This window comes from Nematostella vectensis, chromosome 6 (assembly GCF_932526225.1).
Source record: "Nematostella vectensis chromosome 6, jaNemVect1.1, whole genome shotgun sequence".
Classification (NCBI taxonomy): Eukaryota; Metazoa; Cnidaria; class Anthozoa; order Actiniaria; family Edwardsiidae; genus Nematostella; species Nematostella vectensis.
The window spans coordinates 1864706-1885804 of NC_064039.1; the positions used below are offsets into that span (position 1 = coordinate 1864706).

Consider the following 21099-nt stretch of genomic DNA (forward strand, 5'->3'; position numbering starts at 1 on the left):
AAGTTGACATTTGTCACCCCGAACTAATGGCGTCACACGAAATGGACGAATCCTGTTATCTGATTAATCCTGTTCTCTGATGAATCCTGTTATCTGATTATCCCAGTCATTCTCTTCCAATACTTCATTTAGTACAAAATGAAACTTAAGAACAATTTTAATGACATCTTCACCCTTAAAATGCTAAAAAAGGGCCCAGCCTCAACTAAAAATTATGCGTTCTTGTAAAAATAAGTGTTTTTGATTAGGATCTATACATATGTACAGGTAATTAAACAAACAAGTTATTAGCGCCTTTTCACTTTAGATACCAATATTTACAATGTTTGATAATAAAAGAAGAATAAAGTACACGAGGGTTTTTTGGCATTATGAGACCAATAAGCCTGGTTCAATACCGAGTACGATGGCCGACTTAATAATTGACCAGGTCCACAAGGACTTCCATGGGCGACGCTGTCATAGCTAAGAGCTTTACTTTTGTAACGTTTAATTAAAACTAAGCTTCGGCTTTTTATATCTTTGTGAAGATACACAGCTGCGAGGATGCACAGTTTAAAAGCTTACAAATAGCAAATAAAACGATGTTAAAAGAGATTTCTTTGTTTTTGCCTTTTGATAGAAAGCATACATTGCTAGTAATAAAGGCGGTAGGACTTATCGGACGGGTCATTTAGTGCTAGAGGTCTTGCTCTGCGTAGGTGAGTAGCGCTGGATGCTATGTATCTATACTGCGAATTAATATTTTCCCTTCTTTTTAATACTCCCATATCGCTACGCTGTATTTTATTTGATACTAGTCTTTTTAATATTTGAAATATTTTTAATAACCTAGAACCTAAGGTTAAATAGGGCTTCGACTAACTGAATCCACTGAATGTTTTTCGTGTTTTTATTGAGTTCTCTTACATCTTGCCAAAAGTATAATTAAAATTGTGCTTTCTGGAACTATTCTTATCGACCCTGCCTTTCGTGTTATCGTTTGAGTAAAATTGAGCTTTTATTTGCTACTTTGAGTATCTACCACATAGGCTCTATTCCATCTTTATTATCTATGATACAGTTTATTTTTTTTCATATGTTTTAAGGAGGCTCAATGCCATTTCTAAGTTTTGAGTCCAGGTTTCGCGGATACCTGCATTCATCTTTAGAATTGATTGCTTTTCTTTTCTTTTATTTTTTTATATTTTTCAAACCTTTTTTACATAACTTTGTTATTACAAAAATATATGGAATTGAAATACTTAGAATACACACGCCCTGAAACATGCAAGGAAGCAGAGGAAGAATTTAAAACACCCCGCACTATCAAATACTTGCAATTAAATTCAACAAAAAAAAGTTTTTTTTTTGTCGCTTTACGTAATGTTTGGATAGGATCCCTATTGGCCATGACGTCGGTATTAATTGCAATTTCTTGGGTTCGTTGTACCCTCATTCCTCGGCTTCTAGTATCGCTGGTTGGTGTTGCGCTATTCTCCTTGTATTTAAGCCAGCTTGACTCGTCTACAGACGCGTATGGCTATGGCCCGGTGGAAAGGTTGTCTGGTTGTGCTGATAGCAGGCTTGTGCATCATCGGCTATACTCAAGGTGAGCCTAGATAACAAGCTTTATAAACATACTTTTGGATTACTAAAACTCGTCAAGAGACAAACATTACACTTTGTTATTGAAAGAACGTTTCGCTGCATCCTTTTCACCCGCGTGTTTCATCCTAGTTGCCGCTAGGTCGCTTTCAGAGGTAATCTATCCCGAAAGGCTTCACGCGCGTCGTGATAGAAGAGACCTCTCCACGGCTACTGAGGTAGGTACCGGTGATCCTTTCTGAATTAGCTATACTATCATATACATGTTACGTACAAAATATAAAAGTGGTCCCTTCTGAATCAGCTATTATATACAAGTTCATATAAGCATACAATTAGCACAATCTAACGAAATTAGCGCAATCTAACGAAATCTCCCGTTGTTTCATACCGTTTGTTCCATATGAGCTCGCAGTAAAAATAGTTTTTATTGTAGAATGGACACGAAGATGAAGCAAGCTTCGCCCTAAAAGCATTTAAAAATGACATGATTCTTGACACCAAGAGGAACAAGTAAGTGCCATAGAATCTTTGCTGTTAAATATAGGAGCAATGTACACTTATAAAGTCACTTTTTTAAGCACTCTGGCATGCATGCTCATACTAACAATCGCTTGCTCTTCCCTCGTAGGGATCTCATCCATCCATCCTTTTCTCTCCGTCACTATAAAAAAGATGGCTCTGAACTCTTATCAAAGGTGCGCTATTCGCAATCTTTCCAAAAAATAAAAAGCTTCTTCCCACTTCGCTGATCACGTGTTCGCTTCCAGGTCTCCGCGGATCATTGCCATTACCAGGGCTCCATCCGTGGTGTACCTGACTCCCTTGTCGTACTCAACACTTGCAGTGGACTTAAGTAAGTCGTTAAATCTGCTGCGAGAATAAATGTCACCCCTCCCATATAACATTCACCTGACCCCTCCCTGAAGAACACCTTTACCTCACTCATAGCCAACCCATGTTAATACCCCTGACCACGCATAACAATATAGTCGCCTCACCAATAAGATTTCCCTCGCCCCACACATAAAATACCCTCAGACTTATATAACTTATTTTACAACCACTTGTATGCTTATCTATTATGCTTAGAGGGATGATCGACGATGGAGAAAGCACGTATCACATAGAGCCACATGACGACCTAAAGGTACAATTAAACGTATCACATCGAAAGACATGAGGCCCCTGGGGAATGAAAACATGCATCACACAGAGTTACATTATGATAAAAAGGGGGATATCTACCTCTAATAATTACTTACATGCTGCTCTCTCTTTTAGGAACCTGGTGCGCACAAGATTTACTCTGTTTCAGACGAAAATCCCTTTGAACACGGAAAATGCGGTAGGTACCAAACATTTACATACAACTGCCTACATATTTTACTTAGCTGAAAAAAAATAGAATTTTAACATGAACAAGTTGATGAATCTTAATATACTTTGCAGGAAACGATGACCACCAGATCCCGACACAAGAAAAGTCTGTCCAGTCAACTGTTTTACGTGTAAGTAGTTTTTACTCGGTAGAGTATTTTTTAAATTGTTTGTTCAGCTCTGTTTCATGTCTGAGTAGCTGTGCAGTGCACTCAACGATAATAATAATAAAAAAAATAATTTTTAGTTTCCAGCAACCGTTTTAGCAATGTTTCTCACTTATCTGTGTTTGCTTCGTCTATATAGATGCGTCGTTCTTTGGTGTCCAACATAGACGAAGTGTACCGCCCGTATCTCACTACAGACGAAACGCGATACACGGAGATGGTGTTTGTTGTTGATAACACTGTGGTAAATATTGTTTACTTCTTTACTTTTTCCTATTTTGTCATGATGAGGTTTTCATTTCATTTTCTTCTTTTTTTATTATTTTCGTCTCTAGTACCAGCGCTACCAGAACAACACCAAAACCGTCACGGACAAAGTGGTCACACTGTGCAACGCGGTGGACGCGGTAAGAAAATCACTTTCTCTCCTTCGTAGAGCTCTAAAGTAAAAGAGTGACACACCCAAAACATTTTGCATAGTTGAAAAGACTAGTTATTGAAACATCATTGTACATCGAAATATAATCTTAGCTATCAACGCTTTCATAATAAGTAGAACTCAAATCAGCGGACGCCAACACACTTTATGCTCTCGAAGGCGAGAAATTCTGATAATATTCCCACTGGTTAATAGATTTTGGCTCAATTTTACTTAGTAGGACGTACAGGGTATAACGTAAATGATGATATCTCAAATACTAATACTAACAGCAACCAAGTCCTACTCTCGAATAATATTTTCCATTGGGATGCAAGAGCTTTAGCTGTACGAAATTTGAAACAGTTTTCGATTAGAGTGCTCTATTTCCTATTACTAAAACTTGTTGGTGTCAACAGATCTACCAGCGCATCAATATTCGACTAGTGATGAAGCACATTGACATCTGGACAGAGGGTGACCGTATGGAGCGACAAACCAGTGGAGGCGCAGAACTCGGCAAGTTCAGAGAATATCGAAGCAAGTACATCACACCTAACATTTCCCACGACAACGCGCAGTTTATCAGGTGAGTCTGGCAAACTTGAGTATGCCTAAATACGACTTACCCTTTAAATTTGGCATACATGTAAAGAACGTACGCGCGTAGAAAGCGTCTTATTTCTGTTTGGAAATCCTAGGCATAAATAGGTTTGTGCCTATGCTATGAATCTTTAAGAATAATGGCGCTATAGACTAAGTTTTTTACTGCTTATATTCCAGTCATGCAGCAGGGCTTTAGCAGAGGGTGGGACATTGTTGACACGTGGGGCCCCTCCCCCTAAATATTTGAAAACATTATAAGGAAATAATATTTTCTCTGCCCCCTGCCAATATTTCGAGCCCTGCTACAGCTCCAAGGCTGGGAAGATTGCTTGTTGATCTTATGATCATCGTCTGTTTATATTCCAGTCACAAGGGCTGGGTAGATGGTGTTATTGGGATGGCTTGGGTGACGTCTATGTGTGGCGGGAATTCTGCAGGTGTTAATATGGTAAGTACACACTTCTTGGCAAGGCAGGAAAAGCCAAGTCATGAGTAACCAGGTTACTGTGGTGTCACTTGTAATAAAATCTGCATTCTCTCGCAGTGGAGCATGGGAAGCATTGTCGGTCCCTGGATAACCGTCGCGCACGAGATGGGGCACAACTTCGGATTCGGCCACGACTCTGGTAAATCCTTCCAATCCATATAGATCTGATTATACATAATAGGATCCATATTAGTATGTTGATTCAAGCTGTACTTCATTACCATACTAACATAATTTTCTACGAATAGGGTCATGCAAATGTCTTACGCCAAGGGGATGTATCATGGGAGGACATAAGTAAGTAAATACTGCATGCAAACTGTTTACATCACCTGCACACCACGCGTAATTCATGCCCATGCTCATCACGTGTATACCACATGCGCATCACGCGTTCATCACATGCACACCACGTGCAAGGCACATGCTTACGACGTGTAAGTCACGCCCATGCTCATCACGTGTATACCACATGCGCATCACGCGTTCATCACATGCACACCACATGCAAGGCACATGCTTACGACGTGTAAGTCACGCCCATGCGCATCACGTGTATACCCCATGGGCATCACGCGTTCATCACATGCACACCACGTGTAAGGCACATGCTTACGAAGTGTAAGTCACGCACATGCGCATAACGTACACATAACATGACAGGAGGACAAAGGTAAGTTTATGACAAACTTTTCTTGATATGATTGTAGGTACAAAGACACTTTATGGAAGAACATCCTCTCACGCAACTTTCTTTCTAGGACACGTGTCGCTGGCTTTTCTAACTGCAGCATGGAGGGACTTAAAAGAATCAATGACAGATGCCTGTACAACGTCCCTACCAGGGTACACTCTAGTTTTGGCTCAACTCACTGTCTTTTGTTTACGAGCTTCTAGCTAAAGGACATGTAGTGTAATCAAGGGGAAGCACCCAGAAAGAGGGGGGGGGGAGGTGGGGGGTGGGGCATTACTTTCAAGATCTCAACCAAAGCGTGGTTATTAAACATTCTTCATTTTAGGCCATCAATGCACAATGTGGAAATGGCATTCGAGAGGGAAACGAGGAATGCGATTGTGGAACACCAGAGGTAACGGCATCTTTGTTCGACTGGGTTTTCACAAATATGATGACTCTATATAGATGTTTGCAGCAAGATGATGACTTCGACTACAATTTCTTAAATCCATTGCTATTCGTGTAATTCCGCGAAAATTCAATTATATTTGAATAGGTTACATTACAGTATTCGATAACATTACTCGCAAAAAATGTTTCCTTTACTTCGTGATAGATGTGCGCGGCAAAAGACCAGTGTTGCGAGCCACATGGCTGCCGTCTGAAGCGTCACGCAGTCTGTAGTGACCTGCACCACTCGTGCTGCGAAAACTGCCAGGTGAGAGCACAATATCACGTGTATGTGTACAACACGTGCATACCACATGTACAAAACACAAAATCACGTGCATAATACATGAAAAAACACGTGTATAGTACATGTGAAGCACGCAATATCACGTGTACAGTACATGTGAAACACGCAATATCCATGTGCATCATAAATACAACACAGTAATTGTATGCACGCAATTTGTAAGGTTAATCCTTATGTTTTCCATAGTACAAGTTACAAGGAACTCTCTGTCGTGCCGTGACGAATGACTGTGACGTGCCGGAGTACTGTCCGGGGGACTCGTGTGACGTAAGTATCCTGGGAGCCTGGGTTAGAGCATTGGTCTTTGCCTCGGTCGTTGCCGGATAAATTCGTGATAAAAAATCAAAGTGCCACTAGCCACGGTCATTGTGTCTTCTGTGAATCTAACCCGTTCAATTTGCCATTGTAACTCATAGCATAGCATAAGCTTGCAAATTCAGTACTTTTATTCATATATTTTTCATGTAAATTAAGAGGAACAAGCGTTTTCTATGGTCTTAGTATCATTTAAAGAAACATTTCTTGACCCCTGTTCTAAGCAAAGGTGAAAAAAAGTTATTGCTAAGTATACTACAGCTTCGTATGTTCCTAGTATAACCGGTTTTCCTTGCACTACGTGTCCTCTAGTGTCCGGCGGACGGGTACATACAAGATGGAATAGCGTGCAACCAGTCCGAGAAGGTAGGAGATCATTCTTTTATTTCCATAAGATTCCAGCAGAAGAAAACGGTCCTTCACTCCTGTTATATTATACATTTTGTAAAATATCTATGCATAACCAGAATCATGTTTTTATTTGTGCGAAGCTAATTCAAGCGAATACCAACCGTAACAGTGTGGTTAGCAGACCGCTTAACCCCAAAATACAGGCTCGGTACGTCCGTATAAGCCCGCAGTACTGGAACGGGTGGCCCTGCATGAGGCTGGAGTTCTTAGGTTGCTCTGGCAACGAAGGTACGTGATCGGGGCTCACCCAGTATCCGGTAAAGAAGTTCACATCATAACAATTTGAACAATCTGCTATTCCTAGGTGTTAGCGCCACTGCGCCGTCCCCGATAAAGGCGTTCAACGATCACTGCGTGGTACCTACAAACGCGAGCTGCAGTCCACACGAAGGATCTAGAATCGTGTTCCGACCAGGCAACGAATGCAAGCAAGCGTACATGGAATTTAGTCTTGACGCCACAGGCATCCTGAGACACACGTGCAGCGGGCGGAAGGTTTGTCCCGAGGGAGGAAACACGTGGAACGGTGTTAGACTTGCGATCAGTAGTTCGTGTACTGATGAGGATTCCAAGTTCGTCAGGACTTCAGGTAGAAGGATTACACTCAGCGGCCGACCATTTGATTGTACAATGTCATTCTGGGGATAGCTTTTTTCTAGAAACTTTGTCTTGAAATGAGATGGTCGGCCCGTCTCCAACTCATTCACTTTCTTCATCCACTCACCCATCCACTCGTTTTAGGCAAGTCCCTGAAGCACGTTAAAAGCGAAAAGTGTGTGCATCCCTATGGAGCCTGGCCTGGAAACGGACGAGAACTAGTTCTTTGGAGTGGGTGCGACCACGTGCGACTGGAACTCTGGTTTATGAAACAAGGTGAGGCCTTGCATTTCCTAGAATACTTAAATATCTATATTTAATTCGAGTCAAGCTCTATCGCCCGGATAGAAAAATATTTAAATGCAAAAAACCTACGCCAGCCCTATCCCCCGGATAGAAAAAGATATTTAAATGCAAAAAATATTTATGACATAGTCGTCAAAAAGGCACTTATGGTATCGTGTATTAATGCATCTTGTATTAACGTACTAATGTTTGAAGTTTTTATATACTACAGACTGCATCATGCCACTTGGGATGCGTAGTGGCGCCATCACAGACAGTCAGATCACCGCAAGCTCGTCCCGTCCAGCTGATAGACCACAGTATGCTCGACTCCATAACGGCAAATACTGGTGCGCGGCGACAAAGAGTAAAACTGAGTACATCCAGATTGACCTCGGACAGGTGAGCGGGCGACCTATGAAGACTTTTACAAGATGCCATTCCATAGATTGGCATCTTAGCTATAGTAATTAATGGCTTGTATGCAAGGTAAGGAATGGGTCGAGGTTTTCAACGTACGCTATAAGATGTTTTTGATAGTAAAGGATTGTGTCAAGGACGAATTCAACATATGATATAATGGAATATGTGTAGAGGCATTGAACGTATGATATTATACGGTGTGTACGATAGTAAAGAAATGTGTCAAGGAGGCATTCTAACGTATGATATACAATGAATACGACAGGAGAGGACTGTGTCGAATATTGAAACACAAGGTCGAGGAAACTGGTATGACTGGGTTACCGCGTATCATCTGTCCTACAGTCAGGATGGTCAGCGGTGGACACCATACACTGAGAGAGGCCTTCACTCCAATGTAAGGAGACCTTTAAATACGAGAAAAGAATAAAGTTTAGGCTTTTGCTAACAAATCATTACTTTCAGTCTATGTGTTATCATGGAAAATGCTCCGAGACTCTGGACACTCAGTGCAGAAATTTGTGGGGATCAAGTAAGTAAAACCATCTGTTGGTGACGCACCAACACTTTTTTGGCTCTCTCTTACGAGACGCGGGCTGTCTTGAAGTCTATGATCACCTTGGCCCCAAAGCCTTATCATTGCTACTGATATCATTAAATTAAGGGCCTCTCGTTTAGCCGCTAGGAATGCTGCCAACGGCTGCTACGATAAGCTGAATACAGAGGCACTAGGATACGGCACTTGTGATGCGACTAAGAACACCACATGCACGGCAAGGTAGGTGTCATCCCGGTGGTTCATGGATAACAAATGCAGGCTCAGATCACTTTTTTCTCGCTGCCAATCGATCTTTTTATAATCATTTTTTTATATCAAGAATTATTTTGAGATTATTCAAAGCCAAAGATTTTGTTCATTAGCATTTTGAAAGGTTAATATAGAAACCGCACATCTTTTTGTGTACAGGAAACTATTTCGCTATACAATCTTTGTTCCCAGCCGATCTGCTTAATATTTAAATATTCTCATTCTGCAGTAATGTGCAATGTGGGCAGATTCAGTGTCTAAGCCCAAACAATTTGCCAGTTGTTCAATACGGAAAAAGCTACAAGAAGTTCACGCTTGCAGATGGCGCCAAGTGCAGGTAATCAACAGATCATAACACTGCGCGAAATCAAGCCCCGCCCCTCCAACACCTTTGCACACAGCCAACACTGCCAACCCTCAGCAACACCACGCACCTTTAACAACACTTCTTTGTGTACAACAACGTAACTGGGGGCTAAATTACTGAAATATTTCGTAGCGGTGCTGTGTTGAAGACGACTGACGTGATCGGCATAGGGATGGTGGCGACAGGAACCAAATGCGACGATGGAAAGGTTTGGAGTTAAAGCCGTTCTTGTTCTTTTGTGCAATCTTCATCGTCCTCTTGTTCGGCGATAGAAAGGTCGGACTACCATTATCTTTACAGATATCATTCAAACATTGAAACATGTGAATGCATTTTGATGCGAGCATATCTTAGTACAAAATGCGGGTTATATTACATTCAGATGTGCGTCAACGCTGAGTGCAAGACTTTGGCTGACATCGGAGTCACAAACTGTCCCTTGGTGAACGGCAAAGAGTGCGCTGGGCGAGGGGTACGTGTCCACATTTTATCCAATTTTTGCATTGTCTCTTTAGCGTACAATTCTGGACAGCCTTAACTACTGCCTTCATACTGTAAACAGCCACCATCCCCTCGCTAGAACTGGGGCTATCTTTCATTTAAAATTTTGGAGCATCCTTTTTGTTTTATTATCAGATCTGTACCAATCAAAAAAAATGTCAATGCGAAGCAGGATATGACCCAAGCACAAACTGCGAGACAGGTTAGTGAAAAAAGCTTGTAAAATAGCACCCAGATGAATTCTAACATCTTTACATGCACAGCACTCCAGGCTCGCGATGGAGGCTTCGGTGCCTGGTCGGAGTGGACCAATTGCTCCCGCGGGTGCGATGGAGGTAACCGACGACGTCATCGGTTCTGCAACAGCCCGTATCCCGCCCATGGGGGCAAGGACTGTTCAGGGGAGAGAATCCAGGAAGAGAAATGCCAGACGAAGGCTTGTCCAGGTAACACTGAGATTTTTCGCTGACTTTCCATGTAAATAAGCCTAGCTATGAGACATATGGTTTATCTCAGTGGCCAGGTCCTGTCGCAATCTCCAGCAAATCGCTCAGGAAACAGGTCTTCAAATTGGCGACGGCATCTACACCCTCCATCCTCAAGGCCAATCAGGGCCCGCGGTGAAAGCGTACTGCGACATGACGCGCGACGGCGGGGGCTGGACACTACTCGTCACCAGTCACACCAATACATGGACCGCTGACAACGTTCGGCTGAGAAACGAGGGCTCGCCTAGCTTGACAAGTGATTATTCGATCTTGAAATACGCCGACGGGATCAAGGATGACATCAATATTGTTGGAGCTAGTTTTGAATACCGGCTGGAGGCACAAAGCAGAGGTGAGATTTCTGGGCTTAGCAAAGATCAATATAACTTGACAAATAGGCCTCTTGTCTCACAGTCCAAACCCAGTGCAACAAAGCTCCACACAAATCTTTGGTCGTTAGTAGCATACTGAGAATCCGAAACGCACTTTATAAATACACGTCCAAACGCTTAGAAGTATAAATAAGAAAGCATAAAAGAATTCATACTCTCCTGGTATAAGCATAAGCAGTCCGTGACACCGAGCCATTTGATACAATAAGGCACGATTGGCATGACCGAAAGTTTTTGAACGTCGCGTGATCGTTCGAACACAACGTTTGGAGATGTGCTACTCATAACTTTGTCAGCATTTTCTTTATCTTGTCTTGCCAGCTAACGTTGGCGCTATTTGCACATGGCCTTATTCCTTTCTTCATCAGGTCGCTGGGGCGGAATATGGAGAGCAGATCGAAGCTACACGTTTACTGCTACCAACAATGCACAATCAAACGTAGAGCTCGTCAAAAAATTTGACAACTGGGAATACTCTGATAGCGGCATCGAGAAACGCATGCCCTGGATTTCTGGTGCAAAATTGACGACTTCAAGTAGTGCTACTCGTAACTGGTGGGGCAGTATCACAGGTACAACTCGTTACCCGGCGTAACTACGCACACGTTTGTTTGCTCCTGTCCCTCACATGGAAGTATTGGTAAATTTTAAATCTAATTCCACAGGAAATGAACGCAATTATCACCCGGCCCCTTGGATAAACGGTTATCAGATGGAGTCGCAGCCAACGCACATCTGGTACTGGATGAGAGAGGGACTCTTCCAACTGCCCAGATCCTGTATGGAAGTTCAGATGAGAGGCCTTCAAACCATACCAGCTGCAAGTAAGTATCCTAGTTTTCTCTCTCTTTCTCAAGTCTCCTGCACAGAGGTCAAGATGTGAGGCCTACAAACCATACCAGCTGCAAGTGAGTATCCTAGCTTCCTCTCTCTTTCTCAAGTCTCCTGCGCAGAGGTCAAGATGTGAGGCCTACAAACCATACCAGCTGCAATTGAGTATCCTAGCTTCCTCTCCCCTACTCGGGTCTCCTGCATGCAAGTACCAGACCAAGGTATAAAAACGAAACCAGCAGCAATGAGTATCCTAGCTTTCTAACTCTTTCGCACGTTTCCTGTATGCAAGTACTAGACAAAAGGCATACAAACCGTCGAGTAGCAAGTAAGTATCCAAGCTTTTTCTCCCCTTTTCAAGTTTCTCAGACCAAACCAGCAGCAAGTAAGTCCTTTAGCTTTCCGTTTCATTCCCGAGTCCCGGAATGATAATCAACGGCCTCAAAGTAATCCATGTGTGATTTCTATTCACCCAGACGGCGTCTACTCCATTAAACCCCCTGGAGGAAGTGCAGTCAAGACTTACTGTGACCTGACATCTCAGGGCGGGGGCTGGACACTAGTCGCCACAAGTAAAACGCATTCCGGTTGGAGCGCGGCCAACATTAAACAAAGGAATCCCAATAACCCTTCCCTCGATGCTGACTTCTCGATTCTTGGACTAGTGGATTTCATTAAGGACTTCGATGCTTCACAGGTATAAAGCCAAAACTCCAACAAAGTAGCTGATTCTAATCTCCATATACTACTAGAAAAGCTGCAATGCGCTGCTAAATAAAGACGACATCGATTATAACTGGGAAGGGTCCGTCTACTCTTTAATTTCGTGTAGTCTTTTTATTCAGGATTACTTCCAGTACAAGATTGAAGCCGACGGCAGAAATCAATTTGGTGGAATTTGGGACGCTCCTCTCTCTTACTCATTTCTGTCGGCCTGCGATAAACAGACCAAGGTGAAGCTTGTTGAGCCCTTTAATAACCTTCCCAATGATAGCAGATTGAACAAGATAATGCCACGTCTTGGCCTTGCACCGAATATTTTCCTGACGAGCGCATCAGACTTTCAAGACCTCTCCGGATCTCTGATCTACAACACAGACGAGAATTACTCCGCATCCTACCTCCCTGGCGTCAAACCCAACCCTGGAGTGGTCCGGTACTGGATAAGAGAGGGATCGAGGTAGCTACACAATTATTCATGAAATATCTTTTCCATGCATTTTATATCTTACCGTGGAGTGATCCGGTACTGGATACGCCAAGAGAAAGCCACTTTCGATCAGCTTAACATTTTTGTTAATGATTCAATAGCACTTGCCACGCCCCAAACGTTAACAGTGTCTAGAACTTGTTAACACCTGATTTCCATGTTATCAGGAAATCGTGTAATGAAATCAAGCTCCACGGTGTGCGAAAAGGGCGTTCTTACGAAGATGGGTACTACATGGCCACCTTACTGGGCCACGCCCAGTACCTCCCTGTCTACTGCGACATGACGTCAGAGCCTGGTGCCTTCACCCTCCTCGTCACCAGTCGACACAACAACTGGACGCGTGAGCAGGTCCCTGCAAGGTAAAACTTTTTGAATGGTTTATTTTTAGGTATTCGGTCTTGACTTACAAAGTGGAACGTTTCTCGCCCAGGAACGAGATGAGACCTTCTTTGAGCAGAGATTACTCCATCCTCAAATACGGAGATAAGATCAGAGACCTGGGTAACAATGCCACCTTTGAGTACAAGCTGGACGCCAATCAGAGAGGGCACTGGGGCGGAGTCTGGGTCGCACCTCGTCACTACAGGTAGGAGACATATCACCTGCAGGTATATGTGTTTAAAAATATATATTTTTATTTCGGCTTTTATTATAAAGAACTTATTTAAAGTAATATGTAAGATCTAAGGTTTTTTATTTATTCTTAAATTCGAAGCTTCCTGGGAACAAGCTCGGGTCTGACAGACGTCCGATTGATCCAGCGGTTTGATGTGTGGGACCATACTTGGTGGAAAGGAATTGGCAACCGAATGCCATGGTTTGACAAGAATGGCAACCATAAGAAAGCTCTGTTGACAACGGCAGGCAGCGCCACCTACTACCCCGTAGGATCTATCCTCTGGGGAGGTACGGACCAAAATCCGGCACAGTGGATGAGGTTTGGCGGGATGTTTGACCCGGGCGTCATCTGGTACTGGGTGAACGAAGATGACTGCGACGCCAACAGGCAGCCCGGTATGTTACTTTCCGATGAATGACAGTCGAGAAAAATATGCATTTACTGCGTGTCTGATTTTCTGATGTTACTCACCAAAAGTTCTGAAACAAATGCTACCCATGCGTGACAAAGTATGTTTTATTAAGGCGTATTAACACGCCCTTGTTTGTCGGGCCGATTATCGGACAGAGAATTAATCAGCTGTAAATTGTGGACGATAAAGTGAACTTTTTACCGTTGACGGTGTTCTTTCTCAGTGAAGCTCTTGCGTGTTATGTTGTGACGTAATTTGTAGTAACACAGTAACCCCATTTTTTCCACAGTTGATGGCGGTCTATCTGAGTGGAGTTCTTGGGACAAGTGTGACAAGCTCTGTGCCGATGGACAACAAAGAAGACATCGCAGCTGTACCAACCCCAAACCGAGATGTGGAGGAAAAGACTGCACGGCGCTGAACCTGCCAACAACTGAAACAAAGGCCTGCTACTCATGCGATGGTTAGTACGCTATCCTAAAGTGATATTCCTAAATAAGAAGGGTAAGGAGGGCTGCCGTTGTTGAGATTCATACTAACTACATCACTGCATTTACCCAGAGAGTCCAATCCAGAGCTCTGGCGGGTATTGTATCCAGCCTCGTAGCGGAGACTGTTCTCCTGCTGAAGGAAGTGACCTGATCTTCCATAAAGCTGATGTCAACTGCAGCGCGACATACATGAACTTTGTGATCGATTCCGATGGTATCATTCACCACAAGTGCAGTGGAAAAGTCATCTGCCCGGACGGTAAGTATAGCCCCAGCTATCTTTTTAACAGTGGGGAAAACTTATGTCATCTGCCCGGACGGTAAGTATAGCCCCAGCTATCTTTTTAACAGTGGGGAAAACTTATGTCATCTGCCCGGACGGGAAGTATAGCCCCACCTATCTTTTTAACAGTGGGGAAAACTAATGTCATCTGCCCGGACGGGAAGTATAGCCCCACCTATCTTTTTAACAGTGAGGGTCAGGCATTTTGTGGAAGAACTACCTTTTGTAAAAGTAGGGAGAATTCTAAATTAGTAGGGTCCCCGTATGGTCTTTTGCGAGCACTTTCGAGCTTCCGAGCACCCCGTTTTTTATGCGAGACATTTTAAGGCGGAAAAAATTGCGCGAGCATGCGAGCACGGCGGTCGTGGTTGAGACGACCTCGCTGGTCACTAAATAGAGAGACGTTCGAGGATGGCCACTAAATAGAGAGACGTTCGAGGATGGCCACTAAATAGAGAGACGTTCGAGGATGGCCACTAAATAGAGAGACGTTTGAGGATGGCCACTAAATAGAGAGACGTTTGAGGATGGCCACTAAATAGAGAGACGTTTGAGGATGGCCACTAAATAGAGAGACGTTTGAGGATGGCCACTAAATAGAGAGACGTTTGAGGATGGCCACTAAATAGAGAGACGTTTGAGGATGGCCACTAAATAGAGAGACGTTTGAGGATGGCCACTAAATAGAGAGACGTTTGAGGATGGCCACTAAATAGAGAGACGTGTGAGGATGGCCACTAAATAGAGAGACGTTTGAGGATGGCCACTAAATAGAGAGACGTCTGAGGATGGCCACTAAATAGAGAGACGTCTGAGGATGGCCACTAAATAGAGAGACGTCTGAGGATGGCCACTAAATAGAGAGACGCACGAGGCTCTGGAACCAGGGTAGAGGCTGCGGCGCATTCATTAAAGACACGGAGAAACAACCAAGTTTCGCATTTGTTCTTACAAAGAGCCATTTTTTGTTGAAACAATCAGTTAGTAAAGTGAGTAAAGGCAGTATCGAGGCCTTGAAACACGCCTCCAGAGCGGGATGAGGTAGTGCCGCTTCTTCATTATATTATTCGCCTCGCTATAATTAATTATTTCAATTGAAATTGTCCCATTCATAGTAATTATGACCATATATTACCCTGATAGGTGAATGTCGTGTGACTAATTCTATTTGAATATTCTTTTAGGCAACTGGCCAGGTACCGGACACAAGTTGACGCTAAAGGATTCTTGTCCGGAGGACGTTACCAAGCACAAACGGTAGGAGGACCCTTCAATCTGCAAAACAAGATATTTGTTTACGCACTGAAAGTTTAACTAGGGGGAAATACATTCAGCTCTGAAGAAGTCTTATTAAAGACGAGAATTTGGCAGAGTCGAATACCAGTTTTTAGCGTATCGGTACAGAAATAAAATATATACCATTCGCATAGAGCGTAACTTGATAACCTACCGAACCTTGCGTCAGATGGAATCTACTCTTTATGGTAGTTTCATCATGCTTTTTTATTATTACAGACGTCCAAGCGGATCATTACAAAACATCAGGAACAACAATTGCGTCCATCCTAACGGAGGCTGGCCTGGCGAGGGTAGAAACCTTGTTTATTGGGGTGGCTGTGACGAAAGCAGGTTGAGCCTGCGCTTTATTAGGCTCCGTAAGTAAAACACGAATTACAGTTTATAGAAGTATGATACGGATAGGATTTGACGATCCTTGAATAGCAAATTACCCCGGTGAATTGTTATCAATTTTTACTTGAATTAAGTTGTGAGGGTGTGCATAATGGGTACACGAACCCCGGTGAATCGTTATCAGTTGTTAATTATCAATAATAAATTGTGAGGATGTCCATTGCGAATCTTCCCCGAGCCCAACATCAGGAGCACTGGTAATGTGTGTTTTTTTGTTCTGCAGAGCGACCGTGAAGACTATGCCAAGTTGTGCACCGGAAAGGCTTTCCTTACCAAAAAGAATAGAATAGTTTAACAGTAAAGACTAGAATAAAAATATGCATTCAAATTATAGTATCTGTGTAATTGATTGGCGGGGAAACCATAATTATCACTATTTTGCCGTTTTTTTTTCATTTAATAAAAGAGGTGTTCTATTGACACCGCTGGCTCTCAGGCACTAGTGATACAGAGGGGCGTTGCCATCTTTTTGCTCTACTGCGAAACCGTCTTGACGTAAGCAACAAAGCATTTTGTTGTTTTTTATATTAGAAAAACTTGTGGACGAAATTCTTATCTCTCTCTGAATTGAAAGAATGTCATTTTCATTGTTTAGACTGGTTAAACTTGAAAAGTTGTCACGAATCGTCCAGTGGCACTGCAAGCCACAGATGCAGGGTCGCGCGCCCAAATGACGCACCAGCCATTTTCATACAAATTTTATTAACTAAAAAAAAGTCGGCCATGGCATGAAGCTAATCAGATTGGTTAATCCATCACTAATAAAGAAGGGCGCTTGTAGAATCATCATTTACTATAAACTAATTTACTATAATAACTGCTTTATCAAAAGTTAAAAAACATGGAATGGCGCTACGGGACACAGGTATCCCGAGGAGGGATAGGAGGCCAAGTAGCTGTATCTTTGATCTGTCGTGACGTGGAACTCTCCGGTCGTCCCTGTTGGCGACACTGATGACGATGCGGGAGAGGCGACAAGGTCATCACATAAAACTCGAGGCATTGGGAAGTTGCCATAGTAACCGGTGTATGACGTCACTGGGTATGATGGCACCACGTGACTAGCATAAGGGGCGAGCCTGTAGGGGCTCACAAGTGAATATCTAGCCTGGCGATCTGTGTCCTCTTGGCGCTGTCGCTTCAGCTTCATTCGTCTGTTTTGAAACCACGTCTTCACTTGAGTGTCTGTGAGTCCAAGTGTGCCGGCCAGTTCACTCCGTTCCTTGCTCCCGAGGTATTTCTGTGACTGGAAGCGTTTCTCGAGTTCGGATATTTGAGATTCTGTGAATGCCGTGCGCGGCTTTTTTTTTAGTAGCTCGTATGGACTGGCGCCGACTGGTGAAGAGGCTGTAAATGAGAAGGGAATAATGTCAGTTAGTAATTATTCGCGCATTAAGAATAGATAGAACTGCAAAGGTTAAAACATAATCAATGCAGTGAATAAGTTGCGAGAATAAGGTCACATAAAATACGACTGTGCAATGATAATTAATTATGGCAATAAATTGAAAGAAAGGAGAAAATACGACAAAGTGTAGAATAATGCTCTACTCCCAGTTTCTGGTAGACTCCAGGCAGTGGCCGCTGCCTTGGCCAACCAACGCTCCCTCGACACAGTTTTGAAACTAAGTTCCTAGAGGCTAGAGCTATTTAGGCTAAAAAGATATGGGACCGTACTCGAGGGAAACGGAACTTCGAATACTTCACATCCATTAGAAAGGTTCGAGTATTCAAGTGTTCTGCTAAAACCAGCCAAGAGAATTATAAAAATAAGGCCTCATATGAAAGGCAAATCCAAGAGACATTGATTCTGGTCTCTAGTTAGCTCGAGATCCCGAGTTATAAAATCAGAATATCCAGCTGTTGTAGTTAATTTTGGGTACATATCGATCTGACTTCAATGCGTTTGCGTGTGTGTAGTGGCTGTAGTGTAAGCAAGCCTAAACATGCGAGCTGGCGAAAACAGAAAGCATAGCTGTCCCAACTATAAACACGCTGTTGACACGCCATGTTTGGAGGTGCCGTGAAGTAGTTTATCAGCCCTTTCTCTTTGTGAGCAATGCTATCAAGGGAACCCAACGACCATTTTCGGTCAAAAATCTGTTCGGAAGCAAGGTCACCTACGGATTTCGAGGTCGGCCTAAAAATGTCTACTTTTTTGGAATTTGTATTTCTACACCACCTATAAATCTCGGGAAGAGAGCTGGATCACCTGTGTTTTTCGGAGTTGCCTTTGTTACCACCGTCACCATTTTCGGGAGATTTTTACGTCCGACATGCTTAAAAAAAGGAACCCTAGTATTTTCGGGAGCGAGTATACAAGGGACATTACCAAGAAATTATCGCTAGGAATTTCGGATGCCTCGGGATGAGTAACTAGATTTTTCGGATGGCTGTAATTTCACCTAGCAAATCCGAACAGATAAAAAATATCTAGGAAAGCTCTATATTGTATAAAAATGACTGCAATCGAATAAAAACGGTATCTTCACTAATTTTAGGCCGGTTGTGAAATTTTCGTCGTTGAGTGCCCCTTGTATGGTCGATAATGATGGTGCTTTGCACGGGCCTTCCGCGCTATGCCCTAATTTTGAATTGAAAGTCCATTGTTTTCCTAAAGTACTTACATTTATTATTAACAATCAATAACTTATTGTTTCTCTTTGCAGGTGATTGTAATTAATGTAGCATTCATTGTTAGAGAGGTCCCGTTTAAGAATAATCAAGTATGATTCAAAATGCACAATGCACTTTTGCAGTTTGTAGTCTTTCGCGACAATAAATAGCTTTTTGTAAACAAAAAAGTAGATGAAATCGAAGAAACTTTCATAGTTGAGGAATGCTGAAAATTTACCTCGTTGGATTTAAAAGCTTTTCGGCCGATTTTTTTATTATTTTATTTTAAAGCAACTATAGAGAAGACAGAGTCTGCCGCCAAATAAAGCATACACCAAGGGTGGTTTTTACGAATTAATAGCATACTTATATAATCTATCATCAACCTATCTATTAAACAATTCTATATTGGAATTGACTGCTACCATTTTCACAGAATGTTTTTTTTTCTAAACAATCAGTTTTACCAATAATTTTAATTTAAAAAGGACCTTTGCAAGCAAGTACATTCTTCTTATGTATCATATGGAATTTAGAAGACTTGGTTGAGACATTGAAGCAAAACAATACTTGATTATGTCAAGACCACCGGTAGCATACCTTTAAGGTGGTATGGGTGAGGCGTGGAGGAATAAAAAAAGTAAATGAGCATAAAGCTGAAGGTATCTTTCACACTTAAAAAACAGACTCGTTTCTTGGCGTTTCGAGCCTTGTCCCTTCGCTGCTCCGATCTTGTGTGGATTTATTTCGCTAAACAACTTTGTGATTAACAGACAATTTTTTTCACTAAAAGAAAACGTATAAGTATTTAGTGCCTATGGTTATTTAAAGAATAAACACTCACCCTTGTCGGTGAAGGCCTCTGTAGGCGTATCCCGAGGAATCGTATTTGCCTGTGCGCTCAAGACCTTTGAGGTTTTCACATCGGCACGTCTTAAAGCTTGGCCGCCCAGTAGTGTATCACCCATAATGTATTTGATTAGGAAAGTAGGCTTCTTTCTTTCGGCGCCTTTACTGGTGACAAATGATGCCTGGTTGTCAAAGTCCTTGTTTTGTTGGTCTTCCATTCTAAAGTTGGTGCACAGTTTGGTTAACCGAAATGCGTTCCACTGGATAACCAATTAACTAAAGCCTTGCCTGTCACATAATAGTCGGTCATATGATTAGACTAATGGAACGGTGCCCTAGCTGTAATGAATTCATCATAAACACTATCTTAGTTGGAGACTAATAGATCAATGAAACCATCTATACTTCCATTCAAATGCTGTCGGTGACGAACCATTATGATTTCCATGGGTATTTCCGGTGCTTTACAATTCAAAAAACATATCAAACACCATTATCAAAATTATTCACATCCTTTTCAGTCGTAAAACAAAGTTTATTTCGAGTTTTTAGAGTTAATCCAAGCTCGTAACGGCGCATTCCAATCACTCGCAATAATGTATTTCAGTGTAGGGTATTACGTAGACTGAGCTCATCTCGTCACAATCTCTAAATACTGATTACCTTGGATTGGCTATGACGCTTTTGTGCCATTCCTATGTCAAGTTACTGTTGATTGTGTGAGCGTTAATCAAAACAATAAGCAACTTAGAGAAGAAAAGTCATCTGCTTTTGATTGATGACGCAAACTGTGATATCATTTCCTCAAAAACATTCATGCTAATTGCGATATTCTGGGCTAGTGTCTTTAAAGTCGCAAACAATAAAGGCCAATTGAAGTCGCTTTGAATAGAGGCTGATTACGTGAAGAAGTGTCGTTCAGAACATGTTCTTTCATTTATGAGCCTAAACGACGTACTAGCGTCTGAAGATGCATCGTCCGAGTCTTCCAGGGTCGGCGATCGCAAAAAAAAAAAAACAATTAAAAATTTGCCACTCTATCTATTCAAACTACTCGTATTTCTCTATAAAGAGTGGTTTTCAAAATCCCGTGAAATACAATTTAGTTTATTTAGTACTAATAAACTGTAATGTATTTGTTATCTTTTGTTCTGGCTTGACTATTACACTTAACAATTACATTTTGTTTCACGGGATTTTGAAAACCACTTTATTCCATATTGGCTAATATTCACGTTTTGCCCCTTATTTCAACATTCTGATGTCGCGCACGGTCGCGGCGTTGTTTTCATTTGTTCGCAACCTCTATTAACTATGTCGCAACCGATAGCACTTAATCGCTAAAATAGATGTGTCCCGCGATCATCTGCATCACAAAGATCGCCACCATCCATTTTAAGTCATTTTCGTACCCAGATCTGAACCAAA

The 21099-nt window shown here is 42.3% G+C and overlaps 2 protein-coding genes across 2 annotated transcripts; one reads left to right on the forward strand and one right to left on the reverse strand.

The window, feature by feature from the left end:
- The first annotated feature begins 617 nt into the window (after positions 1-617).
- LOC5505409 lies at positions 618-16534 on the forward strand. Its single transcript, XM_032373809.2, has 45 exons — positions 618-701; positions 1513-1591; positions 1720-1805; positions 2024-2100; positions 2219-2285; positions 2358-2443; positions 2680-2737; positions 2872-2935; positions 3040-3098; positions 3274-3378; positions 3470-3541; positions 3972-4141; positions 4525-4606; positions 4703-4784; positions 4894-4942; positions 5407-5491; positions 5665-5733; positions 5938-6039; positions 6265-6345; positions 6706-6759; positions 6885-7032; positions 7109-7393; positions 7546-7677; positions 7919-8088; positions 8375-8506; positions 8575-8641; positions 8788-8887; positions 9147-9254; positions 9417-9492; positions 9667-9756; positions 9921-9987; positions 10049-10231; positions 10302-10625; positions 11034-11237; positions 11331-11489; positions 11973-12193; positions 12342-12676; positions 12874-13068; positions 13140-13295; positions 13425-13723; positions 14030-14203; positions 14302-14490; positions 15699-15771; positions 16030-16169; positions 16430-16534. Exons 2-45 carry the CDS (start codon positions 1519-1521, stop codon positions 16438-16440), a joined length of 5559 nt encoding a protein of 1852 aa, XP_032229700.2. The 5' UTR covers positions 618-701; positions 1513-1518; the 3' UTR covers positions 16441-16534.
- Positions 16535-16889: 355 nt separating this feature from the next.
- LOC116613161 (homeobox protein LOX10) lies at positions 16890-20383 on the reverse strand. The gene is made up of 2 exons (XM_048728853.1): positions 19667-20383; positions 16890-17553 (listed from the first exon to the last, which is right to left on the reverse strand). The coding sequence occupies exons 1-2, from the start codon at positions 19887-19889 to the stop codon at positions 17039-17041; spliced, it is 738 nt and encodes a 245-aa protein (XP_048584810.1). The 5' UTR covers positions 19890-20383; the 3' UTR covers positions 16890-17038.
- Between the last annotated feature and the right edge of the window lie 716 nt (positions 20384-21099).